Source organism: Pogoniulus pusillus, chromosome 42 (genome assembly GCF_015220805.1).
Source record: "Pogoniulus pusillus isolate bPogPus1 chromosome 42, bPogPus1.pri, whole genome shotgun sequence".
NCBI lineage: Eukaryota > Metazoa > Chordata > Aves > Piciformes > Lybiidae > Pogoniulus > Pogoniulus pusillus.
Genome location: NC_087305.1, coordinates 221,437 through 248,655, shown reverse-complemented (window position 1 = coordinate 248,655; position 27,219 = coordinate 221,437). Strand labels below are relative to the sequence as shown.

At 61.6% G+C, this 27,219-nt stretch overlaps 1 protein-coding gene across 1 annotated transcript; it reads left to right on the top strand.

Moving 5' to 3' along the window:
• The first annotated feature begins 1,534 nt into the window (after positions 1–1,534).
• Positions 1,535–24,716, top strand: ANXA4 (annexin A4). The gene is made up of 13 exons (XM_064175604.1): positions 1,535–1,641; positions 7,770–7,820; positions 9,461–9,536; positions 11,465–11,559; positions 12,723–12,836; positions 13,927–14,017; positions 16,056–16,135; positions 18,282–18,338; positions 19,660–19,753; positions 20,588–20,683; positions 21,510–21,568; positions 23,338–23,460; positions 24,552–24,716. Exons 2-13 carry the CDS (start codon positions 7,818–7,820, stop codon positions 24,609–24,611), a joined length of 948 nt encoding a protein of 315 aa, XP_064031674.1. The 5' UTR covers positions 1,535–1,641; positions 7,770–7,817; the 3' UTR covers positions 24,612–24,716.
• The last annotated feature ends 2,503 nt before the right edge of the window (positions 24,717–27,219 follow it).

The window sequence follows — 27,219 nt, the reverse complement described above, 5'->3', positions numbered from 1 at the left end:
GGCAGGGCTGAGCTCCCTCTGTCACCACCATGGTCTTGTCCAAGGCTGACACTGGCAGTGCCACAGCAGGATCAGACTGAAGTGAAATTGAAGTCCCTTTGCCCCAAGTGTCTTGACCTGAGCATGGTGTTGCTGAATGGGGGGGGGGGGAAATAATAACCTTTCTGAACAGACCATGGCTCTTTGCAATGCCAAGGTCTCAGGCAAGGGGGAAGGCTGCTGGAGACCAGGAGAGGTGCTGTGGGAGCAAGGGGAGCAGAAGCACAGAATGGCCTGGTTGGAGAAGAGCTTAAGGCTGAGTTCAACCATAAGCTGACATCTGCTTGCTGCAGGAGGGGTTGCTGTGGCTGATCTTTGAAGGTCCCTCCCAGCCCAAACCATCCTCTTGTCTCACCTGTGCTACCTCAGGACCCTCAGCAAGCAGCTCTCAAATGCCTCTTACTTAGTGGTGACTCCACCAGCCCCCTTGGGCAGCCTGCTCCAGCCCACAGTGACCCTTTCAAGGCAGAGCTTCCTCCTAACATCCAACCCAAACCTCTCCTGGTGCAACCTGAGGCCATTAAGGAGACACAATACAGGTAAGAAAGCAGCAAACCATGTCCTGGGCTGCAGGCAGAGAGCAGCACAGGGAGGGGATTCTGCCCCTCTGCTCAGCCCCCACCTGCAGCACTGCTTCCAGCTCTGGGCCCCCAGCACAAGAAGGACCTGGAGTTGCTGGAGAGGCTCCAGAGGAGGCCACAGAGCTGAGCAGAGGCTGCAGAACCTCCCTTGTGGGCACAGGCTGGGAGAGTTGGGCATGTTCAGGCTGGAGAAGGCTTCAGGAAGAGCTCAGAGCAACCTGCAGAGCTGGGGAAGGGACTTTGGACAAGGGCTGGGAGTGCCAGGAGGAGGGAGAATGGTTTGGAGCTGGGAAAGGGAAGAGTGAGAGTGGAGATGAGGGAGAGATTGGTGAGAGGGAGGGTGGGGAGAGACTGGCACAGGTTGAGGGTGGTGAGACCCTGGCACAGGTTGTCCAGGGAGGATGTGGAGCCCTGGCACAGGTTGCCCAGGGAGGTTGTGGAGCACAGAAGCACCCAATGTGATCTTTGATCACATTGGGTGCTTCTGTGCTCCACAACCTCCCTGGAGGTGTTCAGTGCCAGCCTGGATGAGGCCCTGAGCACCCTGTGCTGGTGTGAGCTGTCCCTGCCCCTGGCAGGGGCTTGGCACTGGATGCTCTTTGAGGTCCCTTCCATCCCAACCCATTTGAAGAGGCCTCCCACAAACAGCCCCAGAGGGATGCTCAGGAGCTGCATCTCCAAGCCTGGAGCTGCTTCCCTGCCCCTGCCACCCCCCGGACCCCACCTCGGGCTCTGTGCGCCGCATGCGGCAGCGGGCACGGAGCCCTCCGCTGAGCTCTAGGGGCTGCCACAGGCTGTGCCAGGGCATCAGGAGAGCTTCTGGGGCACGGCAATGGGCGTGGGGCTCGGCCGGGACCTCCCCCGGGTCAGAAGCGGCAGCCGCGGTGCGGGCGGGGGATGGGGGGGAGCTGGGAGCGGCTCTGCGGCGCCACCGCCCCCGCACCGGGCGGGGACTGCGCGGCCAGGGCGAGCCCCGCGCAGCTCTGCCAGCCCTGCCCAGGGACCTTGCCGGGCACAGCAGGTGAGTGCCGAGCCGGCCGAAGGGGGGGGGGGGGGGGGGGTCCCCTTAGCATGGGGAAGGGGTCCCGCGGCTAGCGGAGGGGCTCGGGAAGGTGCCCGGGAAGGTGCCCGGCGCCGGCCCCGCCTGCGGAGCGCAGCGGCTGGTGCGGAACGGCCCCGGGGTGGCGGTGCCCGTGGGGGTGGCAGTGCCCGTGGGGGTGGGCGATGCCCTTCGGGGTGGCGGTGCCCGTGGGGGTGGCGGTGCCCTTCGGGGTGGCGGTGCCCAGGCGCTGCGGAGCCCTGGGGGGGCGCGGGGCTGGGGGCAGGGAGGCGGTGGGTGGGAAGGACGAAGATGGCTGACGCGGCCCTGGCACCGGGAGCCTGGCGCTGGCCGCCGAGCCCTGCCCTGCCCAGCCTGGCACGGCCCTCCCGCGGGGTGCTGGGCACGGCAGGCGCTGGTGCCAGGCCGAGGGGAGCAGCGAGAGGCTCTGCTGGCTCCGGACTCTGTTTGTGATCCCTTCGAGGGCAGTTGGCCGAGCGAAGGGCACCGTGCGGGAGGTGCTGCCCGGGGCTGGCCGTGCCCTGAGCTGCTGGCATCAGGCGGGCGGAGCCGCTGGGGCGCTCAGGCTGCCCACGGCCCGGCCAGATGTGCGGGCAGCAGCTGGCTCCGGCGCGCTGGGACGGCGGAGGGTGGCGGAGCCGTGGAAGATGTGAGCTGGAGCAGGGTGTGGGCTTGGGGCACCCAAGAACCTGCCAGACGAGTCCAGGCTTCGCCTGCCTGGCAAAGGTCACCCAGCGCTGCTGGCCCGTGCCAGGCGTGCGGCTGGCAGCGTGGCCGTGAGCTCAGGGGTGGGCATGGGAGCCCCTCTGCGTGGGTGTGCCCTGGGAGGCTGCTGGGCACCCTGCTGGCAGCTGGGGCGCTCGGTGCCATCAGGGGAGCTGCCTCCTGAGCCAGCCTGCCCGGGAACTTGGGCACGCACGGCAGTTTCAGCTGGAGCCTCAAGTTCATCCTGGACTGAGCTCTTCATGGAGGCTCTGAACTGCCTGAACACACAGGATCACCGCGGGGGGGGCACAGAAACGATGAGAGCTGGAACACCTCTGCCGTGGGGAGCGGCACAGAGAGTGAGGAGGAGCAGCACAGAGAGAGAGGAGGAACAGCACAAAGTGAGGAGGAGCAGCACAGAGTGAGGAGGAACAGCAGAGAGAGTGAGGAGGAGCAGCACAGAGTGAGGAGGAGCAGCACAGAGAGTGAGGAGGAGCAGCACAGAGAGTGAGGAGGAGCAGCACAGAGAGTGAGGAGGAACAGCACAGAGAGTGAGGAAGAGCAGCACAGAGTGAGGAGGAGCAGCACAGAGAGTGAGGAGCAGCAGCACAGAGAGTGAGGAAGAGCAGGACAGAGAGTGACGAGGAGGAGCACAGAGAGTGAGGAAGAGCAGCACAGAGAGTGAGGAGGAGGAGCACAGAGTGAGGAGCAGCACAGAGAGTGAGGAGGAGCAGCACAGAGAGTGAGGAAGAGCAGCACAGAGAGTGAGGAGGAGCAGCACAGAGAGTGAGGAGGAGCAGCACAGAGAGTGAGGAAGAGCAGCACAGAGAGTGAGGAGGAGCAGCACAGAGAGTGAGGAAGAGCAGGACAGAGAGTGAGGAGGAACAGCACAGAGAGTGAGGAGGAGCAGCACAGAGAGTGAGGAGGAGCAGCACAGAGAGTGAGGAGGAGCAGCACAGAGAGTGAGGAGGAGCAGCACAGAGAGAGAAAAGGAACAGCACAGAGAGTGAGGAAGAGCAGCACAGAGAGTGAGGAGGAACAGCACAGAGAGTGAGGAAGAGCAGCACAGAGAGTGAGGAGGAGCAGCACAGAGAGTGAGGAGGAACAGCACAGAGAGTGACGAGGAGGAGCACAGAGAGTGAGGAAGAGCAGCACAGAGAGTGAGGAGGAGGAGCACAGAGTGAGGAGCAGCACAGAGAGTGAGGAGGAGCAGCACAGAGAGTGAGGAGGAGGAGCACAGAGAGTGAGGAAGAGCAGCACAGAGAGTGAGGTCGTTCAGGCTGGAGGAGGCTCTGAGGTGACCTCTTGCAAATGGCAGTGTCAGGGCTGCTCAGTTTGGAGAGAAGGCTCCCAGGTGACCTTATTGGGGCCTTGAAGTACCTTAAGGAGGCTACAAGAAAGCTGAGGGGAGAGCTGGGAAGGGACTGTTGAGGCTGTCAGGTAGGGATAGGACTGGGGGGAATGGAACAGAGCTGGAAATGAGGAGATTGAGACTGGAGGTTAGGGAGAAGTTGTTCAGCAGGAGGGTGCTGAGAGCCTGGCAGGGGCTGCCCAGGGAGGTGGTGGAAGCCTCATCCCTGGAGGTGTTTCAGGCCAGGCTGGATGAGGCTGTGGGCAGCCTGCTCTAGGGTAGAGTGTCCCTGGCTATGGCAGGGGGGTTGGAGCTGGCTGAGCCTTGGGGTCCCTTCCAACCCTGCCTGATTCTGTGATCACAGCTGTCAGGGGCTGGAAGGGACCCAAAGAGCTCATCCAGTCCAAGCCCCTGCCAGAGCAGGACCATCCAAGCTAGCTCAGGGCACACAGAACACCTCCAGACAGGCCTGGAAAGGCTCCACACAAGGAGACTCCACAACCTCTCTGGGCAGCCTGTGCCAGGCTCTGGGACCCTTCCAGCCAAGAAGTTCCCTCTTGTGCTGAGCTGCAACCTCCTGTGCTGCAGCTTCCATCCACTGCTGCTTGTCCTGTGCCAGGGAGCAGTGAGCAGAGCCTGTCCCCCCCTCCTGGCCCCCAGCCTCAGAGAGTTGGAAACATTGATTAGATCTTCTCTCAGTCTTAGAACCACAGAGCCAAGCAGGCTGGAAGAGAGCTCCGAGCTCCTGCAGCCCAACCTAGCCCCCAGCCCTGCCCAACCAACCAGACCATGGCACTCAGTGCCCCAGCCAGGCTTGGCTGCAACACCTCCAGGCACAGCCACTCCACCACCTCCCTGGGCAGCCCATTCCAGTGCCAATCACTCTCTCTGCCAGGAACTTCCTCCTAACATCCAGCGTAGAGCTCCCCTGGCACAGCTTCAGGCTGTGTCCCCTTCTTCTGTCCCTGGCTGCCTGGCAGCAGAGCCCAACCCCACCTGGCTACAGCCTCCCTGCAGGCAGCTGCAGGCAGCAATCAGCTCTGCCCTGAGCCTCCTCTGCTGCAGGCTGCACCCCCCCAGCTCCCTCAGCCTCTCCTCATCAGGCACCAGCTGATAAATCCTGCCGGGGAAGGTGATCCATTGGGAAATGGGAGCGGTGGGAGGGAAGCCTCCGGCAGCTGTGCTCTGCCCGCAGGGCTCTGAGCCTGCTCCCAGCCTGGTTTCCTGGATCACCTCCCCCAGGCCTTTGTGCTGGAGGTGAAGCAAATAAGATCAGGACAGGGGCTGGGGCAGGGGCACCTCAGCACCTCTGCCTGCCTCTCGGTACCCACTTTAAGCCCTCCAAACCCAGAGCTGGCTGCTGCTGCTCCCCAGGAGCCTGCTTGAGCTGCAGAGCACTGCCAGGGCTGCCTGGCTACTAGCTGAGGGGGGCAGAGGAGAGTTTGAGTCACCTGAGCCCCCAGCCTGAGCCCTTCCTGGGGACACCTGCACCCGGGAGAGGCAGCAAGGGGGTCAGCAGGGCAGGGGGAGCTTGCTGGGTGCTGCCACTTCAGTGCCACACAGCCAAGTGCTGGGCACAGGGCTCAGCACTGCTGCCTGTTGCAGGGCTCTGCTCTTTCTGTCCCCAGTGCCATTGGCAGGGTGAAGGAAGCAGAAATCTTCCAACCTCTGCTCTGGGATGGCTGCAATTGGATATTGCAGCAGCATTTGCCCTGACTCCAGTCCAGGCTCCCTGCCCTCATGGTTTGCTTTCTTGCTGCCAGCTCATTCCCACTCAGATCTTCTGCCTCCTGCCCTCTCTCCTTTGTCTGTTGCCCTTTCTTTGGCCCTCTCAGTGTCCTGCTTAGACCCAGCCTGTCTGACACTGCTGCTGCTGCTGCTGAGCACAAACCATCAGTGAGATCTGGAGCCCTTCTCTGGCACCTGCCTGGAGCTAAGCAGGTTGGCTCTGTGCTGCTGTGAGGGATCAGAGAGGAGCAGAGGGCCTGGCCCTGGGGCCAAGAGGACCACTGCTGCCCTGGGCTGCATTCAGGACAGCCAAGGGAGGCTCTTCTGCCCCTCTGCTCTGCCCTGGTGAGGCCACAGCTGGAGTCTTGTGCCCAGCTCTGGGCTTCTGAGCTCAGGAGGGGCAGAGACCTGCTGGGGTGAGTCCAGCACAGGGCTAGAAGGGTGATGAAGGGACTGGAATGTGTCTGATGAGGAGAGGCTGAGGCCTGGGGCTGGTCAGTCTGGAGATGACTGAGGGGAGATCTGCTCAGTGTTTATGAACATCCAAGGGCTGGGGGGCAAGAAGAGGCCAGGGCTAAAGGGTGGGGGGCAAGAGGATGGGGCCAGACTCTTGGCCACGGTACCCTGTGACAGGACAAGGGGCAATGGGCACAAACTGGAACCCAGGAGGTTCCACCTGAGGAGGAGGAGGAGGAGGAGGAGGAGGAGGAGGAGGAGGAGGAGGAGGAGGAGGAGGAGGAGGAGGAGGAGGAGAAGACAGTTTGGTGTGAGGGTGCTGGAGGCCTGGAGAGGCTGCCCAGAGAGGTTGTGGAGACTCTCAAGACCTGCCTGGCTGTGCTCCTGGGTGCCCTGCCCTGACTGCTCCTGCTCTGGCAGGGGACTTGGTCTGGATGCTCTCCAGAGGTCCCTCTCACCCCCTCCCAGCTCTGCTCCTGTGACTTTTGCAAGGCCAAGTTCATCATTTGCCTGCTGACCTCAGTCCCCACGGGAGGGGAGGAAGCTCAGCACCACTCATTTGCCTTGCACAAGGCACAGGTGACCTGCAGAGCCCTGGGGAGTGCCTGTGTGTGACACAGCTGTGGCCAGCATCCTGCTGCCAGACCAACAGCACCTTCCAGCTTGGTCAGAGTCATGTGGGGCATGAGCACAGGCAGCACAGGGCTTGCACAACTGCCTGGGCTCCCTGAGGGCTGCCAGCCAGCAGCATCAGCAGGATGCAGGAGAGATGTGGAGAGGGAGATTGAGACACCCTCAGCAGTGCAGTGGATGAGCCCAAGCTGTGTGCTGTGGGTGACACCCTGGAGGGAAGCAGCCACCCAGGGGGCCCTGCACAGCCTGCAGAGCTGGGCCCAAAGCCAACCTCATGCAGTTCAGCAAGGCCAAGGGCAAGGTTGCTGCAGCTGGCTCAGGGCAATGCCCAGCACAGAGCCAGGCTGGGGGAGCAGTGGCTGAGAGCAGCCTGCAGGAGAAGGCCTTGGGGGTGCCAGGTGGGGACAGATTGCCCAGAAGCCAGCACTGGTCCCTGGCAGCCCAGAGCCAGCCTGTGCTGGCTGCAGGCAGAGCAGGGAGAGCAGCAGCACAGGGAGGGGATTCTGCTCTGCTCTGCTCAGCCCCCACCTGCAGCACTGCCTCCAGCACAAGGACCTGGAGCTGCTGGAGAGGCTCCAGAGGAGGGCACCAAGCTGAGCAGAGGCTGCAGAACCTCCCCTGTGGGCACAGGCTGGCACAGTTGGGGCTGCTCAGGCTGGAGAAGGCTGCAGGGAGAGCTGAGAGCAGCTTGCAGTGCCTGAAGGTCTCCAGGAGAGCTGGGGAGAGACTTTGGCCAAGGGCTGGCAGTGCCAGGCTGAGGGCAGTGGTTTGAAACTGGGTCAGGGGAGGTTCAGGTTGGGCATCAGGAGGAAGTTCTGCATGAGGGTGTTGACATCTGCAACATTCAGGCTCAGCCTGGCTGTGTCCCTGGGCAGCCTGCTCCAGCTGGAAGTGTCCCCAGTGAGTGCAGGGGGTTGGACAAGATGCCCTTGGAGGGTCCCTTCCAACTGGGAGGGTCCCAGTCTGTGCCCCTGTGGGTTACTGGTGCTGCCCTCCAGCTTGCAGCACATCCCTGCTGGGGCAGGGCAGATGCCCTGGCCCTGTGCTGGGGCAAGCAGCCTTTGGTGCAGGGCAGGGCTGTGCCATGGGTGCTGAGCAGGGCAGCTTTTGGGTGCTTGGAGGACTGGGATGGTTGCTCAGCCAGCCCCAGGAGCTGGCAGGGGCAGGCTGGGAATGGTCTGTGGAGGTCTAACCCTGCCTCTGCTTTTTGTGACAGTTCTGCACCTGCCTGGGCACACAGCCCCTGAGAGCCTGACCCAGCACCATGGTGAGTGTTTGCTGTGCCAGCCTGTGCCAGGGTTTGTGCTGATCAAAGAGGGGAGTGGAGCTGAGATAAGGACACAGCAGGAAGAACACTGCCACTGTCTGTGCCTGCGTGGGGGGGGGAGGTTGTCACTTCTCCACCTCCTGCTGCTGGAGAACAATCCACACATCCAGCTGGGGGCTCCTGGGGCACGCAGGCAGGGCTGGGGGCAAAGAGCATTCATCCCAGAGAAGCTTCCTCTGCCTCTTCTTCTGTCCAGGTTCAACCTGCAGGGATTCATCTCTCTGGGACTTAATGATCTGAAAGGTCTCTCCCAGCCAAAACAGCTCCACCACCCTGTGCCCATGTCAGGAAGCCCAACCCACAGCAGTGTTTGCTGAGCAAACAACCCCTGGCACATACCAGCCCAGGCTGGGGGTGAGGAGGATGAGAGCAGCCCTGCAGGGAAGGACTTGGGGGTGCTGGTGGGGAAGGAGTTGGGCAGGAGCCAGCAGTGGGCACTGGCAGCACAGAAGGCCAAGGGCAGCCTGGGCTGCAGCCAAGCAGTGTGGGCAGAGCTGCAGAGAGGAGCTCCTGCCCCTCTGCTCTGCACTGCACTGCACTGCACTGCTCTGCACTGCACTGCACTGCTCTGGGGAGAGCTCAGCTGCAGGGCTGGGGGCAGCCGTGGGGGACACAACACAGCAGAGACCTGGAGCTGCTGGGGAGGGGCCAGAGGAGGGCACAGAGCTGGGCAGAGGCTGCAGCAGCTCTGCTGTGGGCACAGGCTGGCAGAGCTGGGGCTGAGCAGCCTGCAGAGGAGAAGGCTCCAGGGAGAGCTCAGAGCTGCAGGTCAGGAGCTGCAGGCAGCTGGGGAGGGACTGCTCAGGAGGGGCTGTGGGGATAGGCTGAGGGCAATGGTTTGGCAGTGGAGCAGGGCAGGGCTGGGTTGGACACCAGGAGGAAGTTGTGCACCAGGAGGGTGCTGAGAGCCTGGCACAGGCTGCCCAGGGCTGTGCTTGAGGCCCCATCCCTGCAGCCCTTCAAGCTGAGCCTTGCTGTGCCCCTGTGCAGCCTGCTCTGGCTGGAGGAGTCCCTGCTGGGTGCAGGGGGTGGGCAAGATGCCCTTGGGGGGTCCCTTCCACCCCGGGGCAGGCTGTGGCTCTGGGATGATGTTCGTGGGCACAGGCAGAGCTTTGCCCAGGGCAGGGTGGCCCCAGAGAAGTGGCAGTGGGCAGGAGGAGGCTCTTGGTGGATCCTCAGCCTGAGCAAACCCTGCAGTGCCTGAGGGCTGCTCCTTGGCTGCACTTGGGGAGGTCAGGAGCAAGGCTCTGGGAGCAGCTTCTGTGACCTCCACGGAGAAGGGCTGGGGAGAAGCTGCAGCTGGGCTGGGCAGAGATGTTGGGATCTGGAAACCAGACCCTGCAGGGCAGCTCTGGGAAGAGTTTTCCTCTCGGAGCTGTGTCCCTGAGGCTTCTTTCTGAGGTGGCTGAGAGGTCCCTCAGGAGGGAGCTGTTCCCCTGCAGGGCAGGATGCAGTCAGGTCCCCGGTGCTGGGTGGGTGGACTGCAGTTGCTGCCACTGAGTTTGCTGCTTCTGACTTGTTCTTTAACTCAGCTGCTCTGTCCCTGTGCATCCCTTTGAGTCCTCTCTTTGTGGGCTTAGGCAACCATCAAGGGGGTGTCCAGCTTCAGTGCTGAGCAGGAAGCACAGGCCCTGAGGAAGGCTATGAAGGGGCTTGGTAAGTTGTCTCTCTGCCTTCTTTAACCCTGGGAATGTTTGCTGGGGGGGTTGGAGGGGAAGCCCAAACAGCTGAACCCCAGCCCTGAGGAGGGGACATTGCAAACAGCCAGGGCCTTGATCAGGCTGCCAGTGGCATTGAGGCACCCTCAGCAGGCACCAAGCTGTGTGGTGCTCTGGACTCACTTGAGGGCAGGGATCCATCCAGAAGGATCTTGACAGGCTTGAGAAGTGAGCCAGTGCCAACTGCATGAGGTTCAGCAAGTAACAGGGCAAGGTCTTGCAGCTGGGCCAGGCCAAACCCAGGCACAGACCCAGGCTGGGTGCAGAGTGGGTTGAGAGCAGCCCTGAAGAAAGAAGCTTGAGGGTGTTGGGTGCTGAGAAGGTCCCAGGAGCCAGCAGTGCCCTCCTGCAGCCCAGCAAGCAGCTGTGTGCTGGGTAGCAGCCAGAGGAGTGTGGGCAGGAGAGCAAAAGAAGGAGATCTGCTGCTTGGATCTGCTCTGCTGAGACCTCAGCTCCAGGCTGTGTAAGGAGCAGATGCTAGGAGCAGGCTGGAAGGAACAGATGCTGGAAGGAGTAGATGGAAGAAGCAGGCTGGAAGGAGTAGATGCTGGAAGGAGCAGGCTGGAAGGAGTAGATGGAAGGAGCAGGCTGGAAGGAGCAGATGCTGGAAGGAGCAGGCTGGAAGGGGTAGATGGAAGGAGCAGGCTGGAAGGAGCAGATGCTGGAAGGAGCAGGCTGGAAGGAACAGATGCTGGAAGGAGCAGGCTGGAAGGAACAGATGCTGGAAGGAGCAGGCTGGAAGGAACAGATGCTGGAAGGAGCAGGCTGGAAGGAACAGATGCTGGAAGGAGCAGGCTGGAAGGAGCAGATGCTGGAAGGAGCAAGCTGGAAGGAGCAGATGCCAGGAGCAGGCTGGAAGGAGTAGATGGAAGGAGCAAGCTGGAAGGGGTAGATGGAAGGAGCAGGCTGGAAGGAGCAGATGCTGGAAGGAGCAGGCTGGAAGGGGTAGATGGAAGAAGCAGGCTGGAAGGGGTAGATGGAAGGAGCAGGCTGGAAGGGGTAGATGGAAGGAGCAGGCTGGAAGGAGCAGATGGAAGGAGCAGGCTGGAAGGGGTAGATGGAAGGAGCAGGCTGGAAGGAGCAGATGCCAGGAGCAGGCTGGAAGGAGCAGATGGAAGGAGCAGGCTGGAAGGAGCAGATGCCAGGAGCAGGCTGGAAGGAGCAGATGGAAGGAGCAGGCTGGAAGGAGCAGATGCCAGGAGCAGGCTGGAAGGGGTAGATGGAAGGAGCAGGCTGGAAGGGGTAGATGGAAGGAGCAGGCTGGAAGGAGCAGATGCCAGGAGCAGGCTGGAAGGAGCAGATGCCAGGAGCAGGCTGGAAGGGGTAGATGGAAGGAGCAGGCTGGAAGGAGCAGATGCCAGGAGCAGGCTGGAAGGAGCAGATGCCAGGAGCAGGCTGGAAGGAGCAGATGCCAGGAGCAGGCTGGAAGGAGCAGATGGAAGGAGCAGGCTGGAAGGAGCAGATGGAAGGAGCAGGCTGGAAGGAGCAGATGCCAGGAGCAGGCTGGAAGGAGCAGATGGAAGGAGCAGGCTGGAAGGAGCAGATGGAAGGAGCAGGCTGGAAGGAGCAGATGCCAGGAGCAGGCTGGAAGGAGCAGATGGAAGGAGCAGGCTGGAAGGAGCATATGGAAGGAGCAGGCTGGAAGGAGCAGATGGAAGGAGCAAGCTGGAAGGGGTAGATGGAAGAAGCAGGCTGGAAGGAGCAAGCTGGAAGGAGCAGATGGAAGGAGCAGGCTGGAAGGAGCAGATGCCAGGAGCAGGCTGTGTCAGGGCCAGGAGGTAGCCAATGGCAGTGTGGAGCACAGCAGAGCCTGTGCCTGGTGCTGGTGCCAGCAGCCTGCTGGACCCTGTTGGTCTCTTGTTGCAGGCACAGATGAAGATGCCATCATTGACATCCTGACCAAGCTGAACACTGCCCAGAGGCAGCAGGTTCTGATCACCTATAAGAGCACCATTGGCAGGGTAGGTGGCCCTGGGAGAGGAGGCCCTGAGAGATGGAGCCCTGAGAGAGGTGGCCCTGGGAGAGGGAGCCCTGGGAGAGGAGGCCCTGGGAGATGGAGCCCTGGGAGATGGAGCCCTGAGAGAGGAGGCCATGAGAGATGGAGCCCTGGGAGAGGAGGCCATGAGAGATGGAGCCCTGGGAGAGGAGGCCATGAGAGATGGAGCCCTGGGAGAGGAGGCCATGAGAGATGGAGCCCTGAGAGAGGAGGCCCTGGGAGATGGAGCCCTGGGAGATGGAGCCCTGAGAGAGGAGGCCCTGGGAGATGGGACCCTGAGAGAGGAGGCCCTGGGAGATGGAGCCCTGAGAGAGGAGGCCATGAGAGATGGGACCCTGAGAGAGGAGGCCTTGAGAGATGGAGCCCTGAGAGAGGAGGCCATGAGAGATGGAGCCCTGAGAGAGGAGGCCCTGGGAGAGGAGGCCATGAGAGATGGAGCCCTGAGAGAGGAGGCCATGAGAGGAGGAGGCCCTGAGAGATAGAGCCCTGAGAGAGGAGACCCTGGGAGATGGAGCCCTGGGAGAGGAGACCCTGGGAGATGGAGCCCTGAGAGAGGAGGCCCTGGGAGATGGGACCCTGAGAGAGGAGGCCCTGGGAGATGGAGCCCTGAGAGAGGAGGCCATGAGAGATGGGACCCTGAGAGAGGAGGCCTTGAGAGATGGAGCCCTGAGAGAGGAGGCCATGAGAGATGGAGCCCTGAGAGAGGAGGCCATGAGAGATGGAGCCCTGAGAGAGGAGGCCATGAGAGGAGGAGGCCCTGAGAGATAGAGCCCTGAGAGAGGAGACCCTGGGAGATGGAGCCCTGGGAGAGGAGACCCTGGGAGATGGAGCCCTGGGAGGGGAGGCCATGAGAGATGGAGCCCTGGGAGATGAAGCCCTGAGCCATGGGCCCTGAGCCATGGCTGTGGCTGGGAGTGCAGACATTGGTCAGGTCCTGCCTGGGCTGGGACGTGAGCAGCTCCCTGCTCCCCACAGCAGCAAGGGCAGCACAGCTTGGCCCTGGCCAGGCTTATTCTGGGCTTGCTCACTTCGTTTGCTCACCCAAGGAGGGCTGGAGAGTGAAGAGGAGAAGGAGTTTTGTCTGTTCTCAAGGGCTGAAGCTTCACCCAGAGTCCTTTCTGCCTCCAGGACCTGATTGATGATCTGAAGTCTGAGCTGAGTGGGAACTTCGAGAGGGTGATCGTGGCCATGATGACTCCAAGCACCATGTATGATGTGCAGGAGCTGAGGAGGGCTCTGAAGGTTTGCTAATCCTCCTCCTCCTCCTCCTCCTCTGTTGCTTAAGTTCTGACCTCTTCAGTGTGCTGAAGGCCTAAGGATGCATTTGCCATTCCTTTGTTCCTGTGAGAGCAGAGAGAGCTGGGGGCAGGGGAATGCTGCTGGCATCACAAGCTCAGGGATGAGCTGCAACACCTGGAGGGAGCCTGCAGGAAGGCTGCAGAGAGACTTCTGCTGAGGGAGCCTGAGCCAGGCCAAGGGCAATGGTTTGGAGCTGAGGCAGAGCAGGCTGAGAGTGGAGCTGAGGCAGAAGCTGCTGAGTGTGAGGGTGGTGAGAGCCTGGCACAGGCTGCCCAGGGAGGCTGTGGCTGCCTCCTGCCTGGGGGTGTTGAGGGCCAGGCTGGGTGAGGCCATGAGCAGCTGAGTGTAGCTGAGAGGTGTCCCTGGGCGTGGAGGGCAGGGTGGGGAGGATGAGCTCTGAGCTCCCTTCCAGCCTGAGCCATTTGATGATTCTATGAAGAAATTCTCTCCAGTGAGGGTGGTGAGAGCCTGGCCCAGGCTGCCCAGGGAGGCTGTGGCTGTCCCCTCCCTGGGGGTGTGCAAGGACAGGCCTTGTGCTGCTGGGAGGTGTCCTTGCCTATGGAAGTGGATGGTCCTGAAGGTCTGGGATTGGTTAGCCTGGAGAAGAGGAGGCTCAGGGCAGACCTCATTGCTGTCTGCAACTACCTGAGGGGAGGTTGTGGCCAGGAGGAGGTTGCTCTCTTCTCTCAGGTGGCCAGCACCAGAAGGAGAGGACACAGCCTCAGGCTGTGCCAGGGGAGATTTAGGCTGGAGGTGAGGAGAAAGTTCTTCCCTGAGAGAGTCATTGGGCACTGGAATGGGCTGCCCGGGGAGGTGGTGGAGTCGCCGTCCCTGGAGCTGTTCAAGGCAGGACTGGACGTGGCACTTGGTGCCATGGTCTGGCCTTGAGCTCTGTGCTAAAGGGTTGGACTTGGTGAGCTGTGAGGTCTCTTCCAGCCCTGGTGATGCTGTGACACTGTGACACTGTGTGATACTGTCTCTTCCAGGCTAAGCCATCCCATGACCCCTGGCTCATGTCTTTGCCCTTCCCTAGGGTGCAGGAACAGATGAGGGATGCCTGATCGAGATCCTGGCCTCACGCTCCAACCAGGAGATCCAACACATCAACCACAACTACAGACTGAGTGAGCACAGGGCTGGGGAAGGGGCACAGGCACAGCAGCCAGGGGCTGGGGGAGAGGCACAGGCACAGCAGCCAGGGGCTGGGGGAGAGGGACAGGCACAGCAGCCAGGGGCTGGGAGAGAAGCGACAGGCACAGCAGCCAGGGGCTGGCAGAGGGGCACAGGCACAGCAGCCAGGGGCTGGCAGAGGGGCACAGGCACAGCAGCCAGGGGCTGGCAGAGGGGCACAGGCAGAGCAGCCAGGGGCTGGGGGAGAGGGACAGGCACAGCAGCCAGGGGCTGGGAGAGAAGCGACAGGCACAGCAGCCAGGGGCTGGCAGAGGGGCACAGGCAGAGCAGCCAGGGGCTGGGAGAGAAGGGACAGGCACAGCAGCCAGGGGCTGGGAGAGAGGCACAGGCACAGCAGCCAGGGGCTGGGAGAGAAGGGACAGGCAGAGCAGCCAGGGGCTGGCAGAGGGGCACAGGCAGAGCAGCCAGGGGCTGGGAGAGAAGGGACAGGCACAGCAGCCAGGGGCTGGCAGAGGGGCACAGGCAGAGCAACCAGGGGCTGGGAGAGAGGCACAGGCACAGCAGCCAGGGGCTGGGCGAGACAGGCAGAGCAGGCAGTGCTGTGTGAGCAGGCACAGGCAGAGCAGCCTTGGGCTGTGTGTGCAGGCAGAGGCAGAGCAGGCACAGGGCAGAGCAGGCAGTGCTGTGTGAGCAGGCACAGGCAGAGCAGGCACAGGCAGAGCAGGCAGTGCTGTGTGAGCAGGCACAGGCAGAGCAGGCAGAGGCAGAGCAGGCACAGGGCAGAGCAGGCAGTGCTGTGTGAGCAGGCACAGGCAGAGCAGGCACAGGGCAGAGCAGGCAGTGCTGTGTGAGCAGGCACAGGCAGAGCAGGCAGTGCTGTGTGAGCAGGCACAGGCAGAGCAGGCACAGGCAGAGCAGGCAGTGCTGTGTGAGCAGGCACAGGCAGAGCAGGCAGAGGCAGAGCAGGCACAGGCAGAGCAGGCAGTGCTGTGTGAGCAGGCAGAGGCAGAGCAGGCAGAGGCAGAGCAGGCACAGGGCAGAGCAGGCAGTGCTGTGTGAGCAGGCACAGGGCAGAGCAGGCAGTGCTGTGTGAGCAGGCAGAGGCAGAGCAGGCACAGGGCAGAGCAGGCAGTGCTGTGTGAGCAGGCAGAGGCAGAGCAGGCACAGGGCAGAGCAGGCAGTGCTGTGTGAGCAGGCACAGGCAGAGCAGGCACAGGGCAGAGCAGGCAGTGCTGTGTGAGCAGGCACAGGAGCCTTGGGCTGTGCCAGAGCAGCCACCACAGCTGCTGCAGCTGTGCAGAGAGCCCATGGCAGGGGCAGGAGTCACAGCAGGACTGCAGAGTGCCTGTGGGAAGCCAGGCAGGACCCAGGGCTGTGCCCCTGGCTGCTGGGTGGGTGTCTGCCCAGGGGGCCTCCTGCCAGTCCCATCCTGGCTCAGCACCCAGGGTGGAGCTGCTCTGGCCTGCAGCAGCAGTGGTGTGGGCAGGAGGAGCAGGGCAGGGACTGTGCCCCTGTGCTGGGGGGGGCAGTTTTGGGCCCCTCACTCCCAGAAGGACATTGAGGAGCTGGAGCATGGAGGGCAGCAAAGGTGGGGAAGGGGCTGGGGAGGAGCAGCTGAGGGAGCTGGGGGTGGGGAGGCTGGAGGAGAGGAGGCTGAGAGGAGACCTCACTGCCCTCTGCAGCTCCCTGAGAGGAGGCTGGAGCCGGGTGGGGGTTGGGCTCTGCTGCCAAGGAAGAAATAAGCATCAGATGAGGGGGAACAGCCTCGAGTTGATCAATGGCAGGTTTAGGCTGGACAGGAGGAACACAAAAAGCATTGCCAGAGGCTGGCAAAGGCTGCCCAGGGCAGTCCCCAGCCCTAGAGGGGGGGCTCAAAGCCACGGAGCTGTGGCTGGCACTGGCTGAGCTCGGAGGTCGCTCCCAGCCTGAGCGGCTCTGCGATGCTCTGAGCGCGGAGCTGCTGCCAGGCGCTGCGGGCAGGGCGCAGCTGGGAGCTGTCCCTCACCGCTGCTCGCTCTGTGCCCCCCCCAGAGTACGGCAGCAGCCTGGAGGAGGACATCGTCTCGGACACCTCCTCCACCTTCCGCAGGGTCCTCGTGTCCCTGGCCACGGTGAGCGCGGGGCAGTGGGGCAGGGTCTGGGCAGGGTCTGGGCAGGGTCTGGGCAGGGATCCGGGCAGGGATCCGGGCAGGGAGCGACCTCCCGAGCCTCAGTGAGGACCAGGGCAGGGTCCTGTGTGGGGGGGGGACACCCCCAGGGTCCTGTGCGTGGGGGGGACACCCCCAGGGTCCTGCATCTGGGGAGGACACCCCCAGGGTCCTGTGTGTGGGGAGGACACCCCCAGGGTCCTGTGTGTGGGGAGGACACCCCCAGGGTCCTGCATCTGGGGGGGGACACCCCCAGGGTCCTGTGTGGGGGGGGGACACCCCCAGGGTCCTGTGTGTGGGGAGGACACCCCCAGGGTCCTGTGTGTGGGGGGGACACCCCCAGGGTCCTATGTGTGGGGAGGACACCCCCAGGGTCCTGTATCTGGGGAGGACACCCCCAGGGTCCTGCATCTGGGGAGGACACCTCCAGGGTCCTGTATCTGGGGAGGACACCCCCAGGGTCCTGCATCTGGGGAGGACACCCCCAGGGTCCTGTGTGTGGCGAGGGACACCCCCAGGGTCCTGCATCTAGGGAGGACACCCCCAGGGTCCTGCATCTGGGGAGGACACCCCCAGAGTCCTGTATCTGGGGGGGACACCTCCAGGGTCCTGTATCTGGGGAGGACACCCCCAGAGTCCTGTATCTGGGGGGGACACCTCCAGGGTCCTGTATCTGGGGAGGACACCCCCAGAGTCCTGTATCTGGGGGGGACACCTCCAGGGTCCTGTATCTGGGGGGGGACACCTCCAGGGTCCTGCATCTGGGGAGGACACCCCCAGGGTCCTGTATCTGGGGAGGACACCCCCAGGGTCCTGCATCTGGGGAGGACACCCCCAGGGTCCTGTGTGTGGGGAGGACACCCTCAGGGTCCTGTGCCTGGGGAGGACACCCTCAGGGTCCTGTGCCTGGGGAGGACACCCCCAGGGTCCTGCATCTGGGGAGGACACCCCCAGGGTCCTGTGTGTGGGGAGGACACCCTCAGGGTCCTGTGCCTGGGGAGGACACCCCCAGGGTCCTGCATCTGGGGAGGACACCCCCAGGGTCCTGTGTGTGAGGAGGACATCCCCAGGGTCCTGCATCTGGGGGGGACACCCCCAGGGTCCTATATCTCGGGAGGGGGGACACCCCCAGGGTCCTGTATCTCGGGGGGGGACACCCCCAGGGTCCTGTATCTCTGGGGGGGACACCCCCAGGCACCACTACAGGGCAGAGCTTGTCCTGCTGGACAGCAGCTCCCTGGAGAAAGGCCTTGGGGTGCTGGTGGGCAGCAGGCTCTGGATGGCACAGCAAAGTGTCCTCCTGGCCAGGAGGGCCAGTGCCAGCCTGGGGGGTGTCAGTAAAGGTCTAGCAGATGCAGAGAGGTTCTCCTCATCCTCTGCTCTGCCCTGCTGAGGGCACAGCTGCAGTGCTGTGTCCAGCCTGGGGCTCCCCAGGTGGAGAGAGAGCTGCTGGAGGGAGCTCACTGGAGGCTGTGAGGATGCTGAAGGGCCTGGGGCAGCTCTGCTGTGCAGAGAGGCTGAGCCCTGGAGGTGCTCAGGCTGAAGAGGAGAAGGCTGAGAGGGATCTGAGGGGTGGGTGTCAGGATGGAGGTGCCAGGCTCTGTGTGGCAGTGCCCAGTGATAGGACAAGGAACAGCAGGTGGAACCCAGGAGGTTGTGCCTGAAGATGAGGACAAAGTTCTTTGGTGAGAGGGTGCTGGAGCCTGGAGCAGGCTGCTCAGAGAGGCTGTGGAGCCTCCTGCTCTGTGTTCCTGGGTGCCCTGCCCTGGGTGATGCTGCTCTGGGGCAGGGGAGGTTGGACTGGATGAGCTCTGGAGGTCTCTTCCAGCCCTACCTTGGGATGATTCTGTGGTTCCCTGGCTGCATTTCATGCCCTGCTGCTGCAGGGTGAGGAGCCTGACCCTGCCCATGCCCAGTCCAAGGGACTTGCAGGGGCAGCACAGGTGGCACCTGAGCCACACTGGGCTGTGCTTGGCAGCTGCTGTGCACTGGGACCACCTCAGGATGCACCTCCAGGGCCTTGTCTTGAAGGGGGCAGCTGCAGGAGGGGCTCTGCTGAGCTGTTCACCCTTGCATCTCTGCTGAGCTGTTCACCCTTGCATCTCTGCAGGGCAACAGAGATGAAGGCACTTACGTGGACAGTGCCCTGGCACAGCAGGATGCTCAGGTCTGTGGCCTCTGCTGCCTCCAGAGCTCTCTGTTCTGGGAGGGCTGAGCTGGGGGAGGGCCTGCAGATAGCTGCTCAGAGGGCTGCAGGCAAGCTGGCTCCTGGGGGAGAGGCTGCCCTGGGGAGGGGAGGAGATGTCTGGGGGGGAGATGGTGTCTGGGAGGGGAGGAGATGTTGGGGGGGGAGATGGTCTCTGGGAGGGGAGGAGATGTTTGGGAGGGGAGATGGTGTCTGGAAGGGGAGGAGAGATGATGTTTGGGGAGGAGGTGGTGTCTGGGAGAAGAGATGTCTGGGGGGGAGGTGGTGTCTGGGGGGGGAGATGTCTGGGGGGGAGATGGTGTCTGGGAGGGGAGGAGATGTTTGGGGGGGGAGGTGGTGTCTGGGAGGGGGGGAGATGTCTGGGGGGGAGGTGGTGTCTGGGAGGGGAGATGTTTGGGAGGGGAGGTGGTGTCTGGGGGGGGAGATGTTTGGGAGGGGAGGTGGTGTCTGGGGGGGGAGATGTTTGGGAGGGAAAGGAATGTTTGAGAGAGAAAGGGATGTCTGGGGGGGAGATGGTGTCTGGGATGGGAGGAGATGTCTGGGGGGGAGATGGTGTTTGGGAGGGGAGGAGATGTTTGGGGGGGAGATGGTGTTTGGGAGGGGAGATGTTGGGAGGAGAGGTGGTGTCTGGGGGGGAGATGTTTGGGGGGGAGGTGGTGTCTGGGGGGGAGATGTCTGGGGGGAGGTGGTGTCTGGGGTGGAGATGTCTTGGGGGGGAGATGGTGTCTGGGGGGGAGATGTGAGGGGGGGAGATGGTGTCTGGGGGGGAGGTGGTGTCTGGGGGGAGATATCTGGGGGGGGGAGGTGGTGTCTGGGGGGGAGGTGGTGCCTGGGGGGGAGATGTCTGGGAGGGAGATGTCTGGGGGGGAGGTGGTGTCTGGGAGGGAGATGTCTGGGAGGAGAGGTGGTGTCTGGGATGGGAGGAGATGTTTGGGGGGGAGATGTTGGGAGGGGAGGTGGTGTCTGGGGGGGATATATCTGGGGGGGAGGTGGTGCCTGGGGGGGAGATGTCTGGGAGGGAGATGTCTGGGAGGAGAGGTGGTGTCTGGGATGGGAGGAGATGTTTGGGGGGGAGATGTTGGGAGGGGATGTGGTGTCTGGGGGGGATATATCTGGGGGGGAGGTGGTGCCTGGGGCTGGCATTGGCTGCAGCAATAGGCCAGCAGTGCCCAAGCACCCAGAGCTGTGAGCCTCCTGGCTCGTGTCCCTGGTGGGATGCTGTGGGCTGGGAGGGACCTCCCGGAGCCTTCTGACTCAGCCTCACTTCGTTCATGTCTCCCAGTGCCTGTACGAGGCTGGGGAGAAGAGGTGGGGGACAGACGAGGTCCAGTTCATGTCCATCCTCTGCACTCGGAACAGGCAGCACCTGCTGATGGGTAGGAGCCTCTGCAGCTCCCCCTCTGTGAGGAGAGTGGAGGAGCTCTCTGCAGGACCTGCCTGGGAACCCTCCCTGGGGCAGCAGGGGTAGAGTGATGGAGTCACAGAATGGCTCAGGTTGGAAGGGATCATCTGCTCCAACCTCCCTGCCTTGGGCAGGCACTTGGCTGGCCACAGCCTCACCCAGCCTGGCTTTGAATGCCCCCAGGGAGGGGACAGCCACAGCCTTCCAGACCATCTGCAGGGATGGAGCCTCAAGCACAGCCCTGGGCAGCCTGTGCCAGGCTCTCAGCACCCTCCTGGTGCACAACTTCCTCCTGGTGTCATAGATTCATGGGTTGGGTTGGAAGGGACCTTCAAGGTCAGCCAGTGCCAACCTCCTGCTGTGGGCAGGGACACCTCTTACCAGCACAGGGCCTCATCCAGCCTGGCACTGAACACCTCTCCAGGGAGGTTGTGGAGCACAGAAGCACCCAATGTGATCTTTGATCACATTGGGTGCTTCTGTGCTCCACAACCTCCCTGGACAACCTGTGCCAGTGTCTTACCACCCTCAACCTGTGCCAGGCTCTCCCCACCCTCCCTCTCACCAATCTTTCCCTCTCCCAGCTCAAAGCCATTGTCCCTTGGCCTGGCACTGCCAGTCCTTGTCTCCAAAGTCCCTCCCCAGCTCTCCTGCAGCCCCTTCAAGTCTCAGCAGGCTGCTCTTGAGCTCTCCCTGCAGCCTTCTCTCCTCCAGCCTGAACAGCCTCAACTCTCTCAGGCTCCTCAAGCCCCTTCCCCCTCCTCCTGTCCCTGACTGGCTCCGTGTTTGTTGCTGCTTCTGCTCCTAGTTTTTGATGTGTACAGAAGCATTGCCAACAAGGACATCACAGACAGCATCAAGTCAGAGATGTCAGGAGACCTGGAGGATGCTCTCTTAGCTGTGGGTGAGTGCTCTGCCTTCCAGCCCTGTCTGCAAGGTCCTGGCAGAGCTGGAGGGGTTGCTTTGCCCAGCCTGGCTGCTTGCATGCCCTCAGGTGTGCCTGAGTGTCACACTCCTTGCCACATCCACTCTGCTTTCTCATCTCCTCTGCTTCCCCCAGCCCTGCTTTGCTGTCAGGAAGCATTCAAAGCCCCAAAGAAATCAATCCCCCTGGGCACTGGGCATGGAGAGAGCAGTTCACAGCAGGTCACTGACTGCAGATGTCAGCATCACAGAACCAGTGAGGCTGGAAAGGACCTTTAAGAGCAATGAGTCCAACCACAGCCCAACTGCCATGACCCTTAAACTGCATCCTGAAGCACCACATGGACACAGCTGCTTGAACCCCTGCAGGGATGGAGACTCCACCACCTCCCTGGGCAGCCTGTTCCAACATCTCACCACCCTCCCAGTAAAGATTTGCCTCAGGTCCAGCCTAACTCCCCCTGGCACAACTTAAACTTCCCCTGGCACAACTTAAACCTCCCCTGGCACAACTTAAACTTCCCCTGGCACAACTTAAACCTCCTCTGGCACAACTTAAACCTCCCCTGGCACAACTTAAACTTCCCCTGGCACAACTTAAACCTCCCCTGGCACAACTTAACCCCCTCCAGCACACCTTAACCCCCTCCCCAGCACACCTTAACCCCTTTGTCTGCATTGTCCTCACTGTTTGCTGGGCCTGAGTTGCACCTCCACAAGCCCCTGCACTGAGGAAGCACTGGGAAGGTTTGGAAAGCCTTCAGTGTTCACTGACCTTAACTCTCCTCTTCTTGTCCCCCCTGCAGTGAAGTGTGTGAGAAACAAACCTGCATACTTTGCTGAAAGGTTGTACAAATCCATGAAGGTAAAGAGCTGCTGCTGGGGGAGGGTTTGCTCTTTCCACCCCTTCCTTGCCTCATAGAATGGTCTGGGTCAAAAGGACCTTTCAAGCTCATCCAGGCCAACCCCCTGCAGCCAGCAACCAGAGCAGGTTGCTCACAGCCCCAACCAACCTGACCTGCACTGGTGCCAGGCTTGGGGCAGCTTCACCTCTTTGGGCAGCCTGGGCCAGGCTCTGCCCACCCTCAGTGCCAAACATTTCTCCCTTCTCTCCACTCTGAGTCTCCCCCTTGGAGCCCAAACCATCCCCCCCTTTGGAGCCCAAACCATCCCCCCTTAGAGCCCAAACCATCCCCCCCCTTGGAGCCCAAACCATCCCCCCCCCCTTGGAGCCCAAACCATCCCCCCCCCCTTGGAGCCCAAACCATCCCCCCCTTGGAGCCCAAACCATCCACCCCTTGGAGCCCAAACCATCCCCCCTTGGAGCCCAAACCATCCCCCCCTTGGAGCCCAAACCATCCCCCCTAGGAGCCCAAACCATCCCCCCCTTGGAGCCCAAACCATCCCCCCCTTGGAGCCCAAACCATCCCCCCCCTTGGAGCCCAAACCATCCCCCCCTTGGAGCCCAAACCATCCCCCCCTTGGAGCCCAAACCATCCCCCCTAGGAGCCCAAACCATCCCCCCCTTGGAGCCCAAACCATCCCCCCCCTTGGAGCCCAAACCATCCTCCCTTGGAGCCCAAAGCATCCCCCTCTTGGAGCCCAAAGCATCCCCCCCTTAGAGCCCAAACCATTCCCCCCCTTGGAGCCCAAACCATCCCCCCCTTGGAGCCCAAACCATCCCCCCCCTTGGAGCCCAAACCATCCTCCCTTGGAGCCCAAAGCATCCCCCTCTTGGAGCCCAAAGCATCCCCCCCTTAGAGCCCAAACCATTCCCCCCCTTGGAGCCCAAACCATCCCCCCTAGGAGCCCAAACCATCCCCCCCTTGGAGCCCAAACCATCCCCCCCTTGGAGCCCAAACCATCCCCCCTTGGAGCCCAAAGCATCCCCCCCCTAGGAGCCCAAACCATCCCCCCCTTGGAGCCCAAACCATCCCCCCTAGGAGCCCAAACCATCCCCCCCTTGGAGCCCAAACCATCCCCCCCTTGGAGCCCAAACCATCCCCCCTTGGAGCCCAAACCATCCTCCCTTGGCCTGTCCTAGCAGGCCCTGATCAAAAATCTGGTCCCAGCTTTCTGCTCAGCTCCTTGAAGCCCTGGAAGGCCTCCAGAAGGTCTCTCTGGAGCCTTCTCTCCTCCAGGCTGACCAAGCCAAACTCTCCCAGCCTGACCTCCTAGCAGAGCCCTTCCAGCCCTGCTGTGCCCTCCTCTGCCTCTGCTCCAGCAGGTCCCTGTCTGTGCTGTGCTGAGGGCTCCAGAGCTGCCCCAGCACCGCAGGGAGGGTCTCAGCAAGGCACAGCAGAGAGGCAGAATCCCCTCCCTGACCTTGCTGCCTACACTTGTGGCTGCACAATTCCTCCACCAACAGGACAACCCCAAACGTCTGAGCTTTCCTAAGGACTCTTCCCAGACCCACAGAGTTGGTTTGGTTGGAAAAGACTCTTCAGGTCACCAAATCCAACCATGGGCTAAGAGGAAGCTCACAGCAGTACTCCCACCTGGCAGCAAAGCTGCTCCTGGATCACTCCCTCAATACAATAATGCTCTGATGAGGATCAGATCCAACAGAAGACCCAAGGGACAAAGCCTTTGTGTGTCAGGAAGGAGCTGGAGCTGGCTGCTTTGTCCCTGCAGGGCCTGGGCACAGATGACAGCACCCTGATCCGGGTGATGGTGTCCCGCTCCGAGCTGGACATGCTGGAGATCAGGAGAGAGTTCCTGAGCATGTATGGCAAATCTCTGCACTCCTTCATCAAGGTGAGCTCTGTGCTGCAGCAGGCAGAGCTGCCCTTGCAGACAGGTCCCCACTTGACACCTACCAGGGGTGGCATTAAGGAGACTTAGAATGGGTTAGGTTGGAAGGGAGCTCAAAGCTCAGCCAGTGCCAACCTCCCCCTGCCGTGGGCAGGGACAGCTCCTGCTAGAGCAGGCTGCTCAAGGTCTCATCCAGCCTGGTCCTGAACACCTCTTCAGGGAGGCTGTGGAGCACAGAAGCACCCAATGTGATCTTTGATCACATTGGGTGCTTCTGTGCTCCACAGCCTCCCTGGGAAACCTGTGCCAGGGTCTCACCACCCTCTACCTGTGCCAGGGTCTCACCACCCTCAACCTCTGCTAGTCTCTCACCACCCTCACTGCCAAGAACTTCTTCCTCACATCCACTCTCAATCTCCCCTCTGCCACTTCAAACCCATTCCTCCTCCTCCTCTCATCCCCAGACCTTGTCCATAGTCCCTCCCCAGCCCTCCTGGAGCCCCCTTCAGCTCCTGCAAGGCCACTCCAAGCTCTCCTGGAAGCCTTCTCCTCTCCACCCTGCACAGCCCCAACTCTCTCAGCCTGTGCTCAGAGCAGAGCTGCTGCAGCCCTCTCAGCATCTTGGTGGCCTCCTCTGGGCTGGCTCCGACACTTCCATGTCCTGCTTGTGCTGGGGGCTGCAGAACTGCCCCCAGGACTGCAGGTGGGGTGTGAGGAGAGCAGAGCCAAGGGGCAGAATCCCCTCCATGGAATCCAACCTCTCACCCAACACCTTCTCCCCTCCAGGCTGCACAGCCCCAACTCTCTCAGCCTGTGCTCATAGCAGAGCTGCTGCAGCCCTCTCAGCATCTTGGTGGCCTCCTCTGGGCTGGCTCCAACACTTCTGTGTCCTGCTTGTGCTGGGGGCTGCAGAGCTGCACACAGTGCTCCAGCACTCAGTACTTCCCTTGATGGGCTGAAAGTGTTCCTTGAATGTTCACCATCTCCCAACCAGGATACAAACCCTGCTGGAAATTGCACCTGCTGGGACCAGAGCAGCCTTGGATGGAGCTGTGAAACTCACTCACTGGCTTCTGGTTTTTGTCTTTCTATAGGGAGACTGCTCAGGAGACTACAGAAAGGTTCTGCTCAGGCTGTGTGGGGGAGAGGATTAAAGGAGGCTGCAGTGCCTGGGTGATGGGAAGCAGCTGATCCACAACCATTTCTTCCTCTTCAATTCCTCTCAAGTGTCTTCTTAGTTGCTAAAAGCATGGAGTTGGGTTGGTTCCTGCTCTGGTTACTCAGTGGCCATTCTGGCTGGCCCTTTTAGGACACTTCTAGGCTTGCAACAGCTTCTTCTCTGCCAAGCCCAACTTGAACAGTGCTGGAACCAGAGAAAGGAATCCCAGAATCAAAGGGTTGGGTTGAAAAGGATCTTAAAGGTCATCCAGTCCCAACCCTCTGCCATAGGCAGGGACACTTCCCACCAGCACAGGCTGCTCAAGGACTCATCCAACCTGGCCCTGAACACCTCTCCAGGGAGGTTGTGGAGCACAGAAGCACCCAATGTGATCAAAGATCACATTGGGTGCTTCTGTGCTCCACAACCTCCCTGGGCAAACCTGTGCCAGGGTCTCACCACCCTTAACCTGTGCCAGTGGCAGCTCACAGATCCATGAGAAGGGTTGGAAGGGACTTTCAGCATCATCCAGTCCCAAACCTCTGCTAAGTTTGCTTCCCTGCAGCTCAAGTTCATTATAGCCTGAGCTGGAGATCTCCATTAAAGCCTTTCAGCAGCAGCTGATGGCAGCTCACAGACCCATGAGATGGGCTGGGTTGGAAGAGACCTTCAGGATCATCCAGTCCCAACCCTCTGCCATAGGCAGGGACACTTCCCACCAGCACAGGCTGCTCAAGGACTCATCCAACCTGGCCCTGAACACCTCTCCAGGGAGGTTGTGGAGCACAGAAGCACCCAATGTGATCTTTGATCACATTGGGTGCTTCTGTGCTCCACAACCTCCCTGGGCAAACTTGTGCCAGGGTCTCACCACCCTCAACCTGTGCCAGTCATCCATTGGGGGGTGCCTGATTTGCACACCCAGCCCTGCCCAGGATGCTTCCCCCAGACCCTTCACACCTGCCCCCTTCAGCTGAGCTTTGTTTTTCACTCCCAAACCCTGGTTCTGGCTGCCTTAGCAATCTCTGCCCCTTCAGCTGCTCTTGTTCTGAAGGTGTCAGACCAGCACAGCCCCCACCCACTTCTGCCACTCAATTTCTCAGCTCTTAGCTCCAAGAAGACTTCTGTGGCCTTAAATAAAAGCATTTCTTTTGCTTGCTTTCTGTGCTGCTGTTGGAGACAGCATTCCTTAGCTTGGGAGGGAGAGGAGGCAGAGCTTCCTCCCCTTCTCCTGAAGCCTTCTGCTCAGTGAAACATTGCCTTACCCTGCACAGGAGATGCACTCAGGCTTGGCTTTGGGGTTGAAATGCTCCTGTGTGACCTTGCTGCCTTTTTACAGGTGAATAAAGAGTTCATTTCCTTACCTTCTGCCCTGGGTGTGCTGGGAGAGAGGAAATTCCCTGCTCCTTGTTTTCCCAACAGCTTCTGTGCTCCACAAGCTGCTTTTTTTCTCCCAAGCATCCTCCAGCTGCATGGGGAGAGGCTGCAGGGAGAGGTTTTGGAGCTCTCCAGCCTCAGGTTGGGGTGTGCAGGGCTCTGGATGGGTGAGGGAGAGGTTTTGGAGCCCTTCAGCCTCAGGTTGGGGTGTGCAGGGCTCTGGGTAGGGGAGGAAGAGGCTGCAGGGAGAGGTTTTGGAGCTCTTCAGCCTCAGGTTGGGGTGTGCAGGGCTCTGGATGGGTGGGGAGAGGCTGCAGGGAGAGGCTTTGGAGCCCTTCAGCCTCAGGTTTGGGTGTGCAGGGCTCTGGATGGGTGGGGAGAGGCTGCAGGGAGAGGCTTTGGAGCCCTTCAGCCTCAGGTTGGGGTGTGCAGGGCTCTGGATGGGTGGGGAGAGGCTGCAGGGAGAGGCTTTGGAGCCCTTCAGCCTCAGGTTGGGGTGTGCAGGGCTCTGGATGGGTGGGGAGAGGCTGCAGGGAGAGGCTTTGGAGCCCTTCAGCCTCAGGTTTGGGTGTGCAGGGCTCTGGATGGGTGAGGGAGAGGCTGCAGGGAGAGGCTTTGGAGCCCTTCAGCCTCAGGTTGGGGTGTGCAGGGCTCTGGGTAGGGGAGGAAGAGGCTGCAGGGAGAGGCTTTGGAGCCCTTCAGCCTCAGGTTGGGGTGTGCAGGGCTCTGGATGGGGGAGGGAGAGGCTGCAGGGAGAGGTTTTGGAGCTCTCCAGCCTCAGGTTGGGGTGTGCAGGGCTCTGGATGGGTGGGGAGAGGCTGAAGGGAGAGGCTTTGGAGCTCTTCAGCCTCAGGTTGGGGTGTGCAGGGCTCTGGATGGGTGAGGAAGAAGAGGCTGCAGGGAGAGGCTTTGGAGCTCTTCAGCCTCAGGTGGGGGTGTGCAGGGCTCTGGATGGGGGGGGAGAGGCTGCAGGGAGAGGCTTTGGAGCCCTTCAGCCTCAGGTTGGGGTGTGCAGGGCTCTGGATGGGTGGGGAGAGGCTGCAGGGAGAGGCTTTGGAGCCCTTCAGCCTCAGGTTGGGGTGTGCAGGGCTCTGGATGGGTGGGGAGAGGCTGCAGGGAGAGGCTTTGGAGCCCTTCAGCCTCAGGTTTGGGTGTGCAGGGCTCTGGATGGGTGAGGGAGAGGCTGCAGGGAGAGGCTTTGGAGCCCTTCAGCCTCAGGTTGGGGT

Excerpts from the sequence above, each read along its gene's own strand:
- ANXA4 (XM_064175604.1), top strand. Across the intron at positions 11,560-12,722 it reads ATAAGAGCACCATTGGCAGG|GACCTGATTGATGATCTGAA; the intron begins GTAGGTGGCCCT and ends TTCTGCCTCCAG. Across the intron at positions 14,018-16,055 it reads CAACCACAACTACAGACTGA|AGTACGGCAGCAGCCTGGAG; the intron begins GTGAGCACAGGG and ends TGCCCCCCCCAG.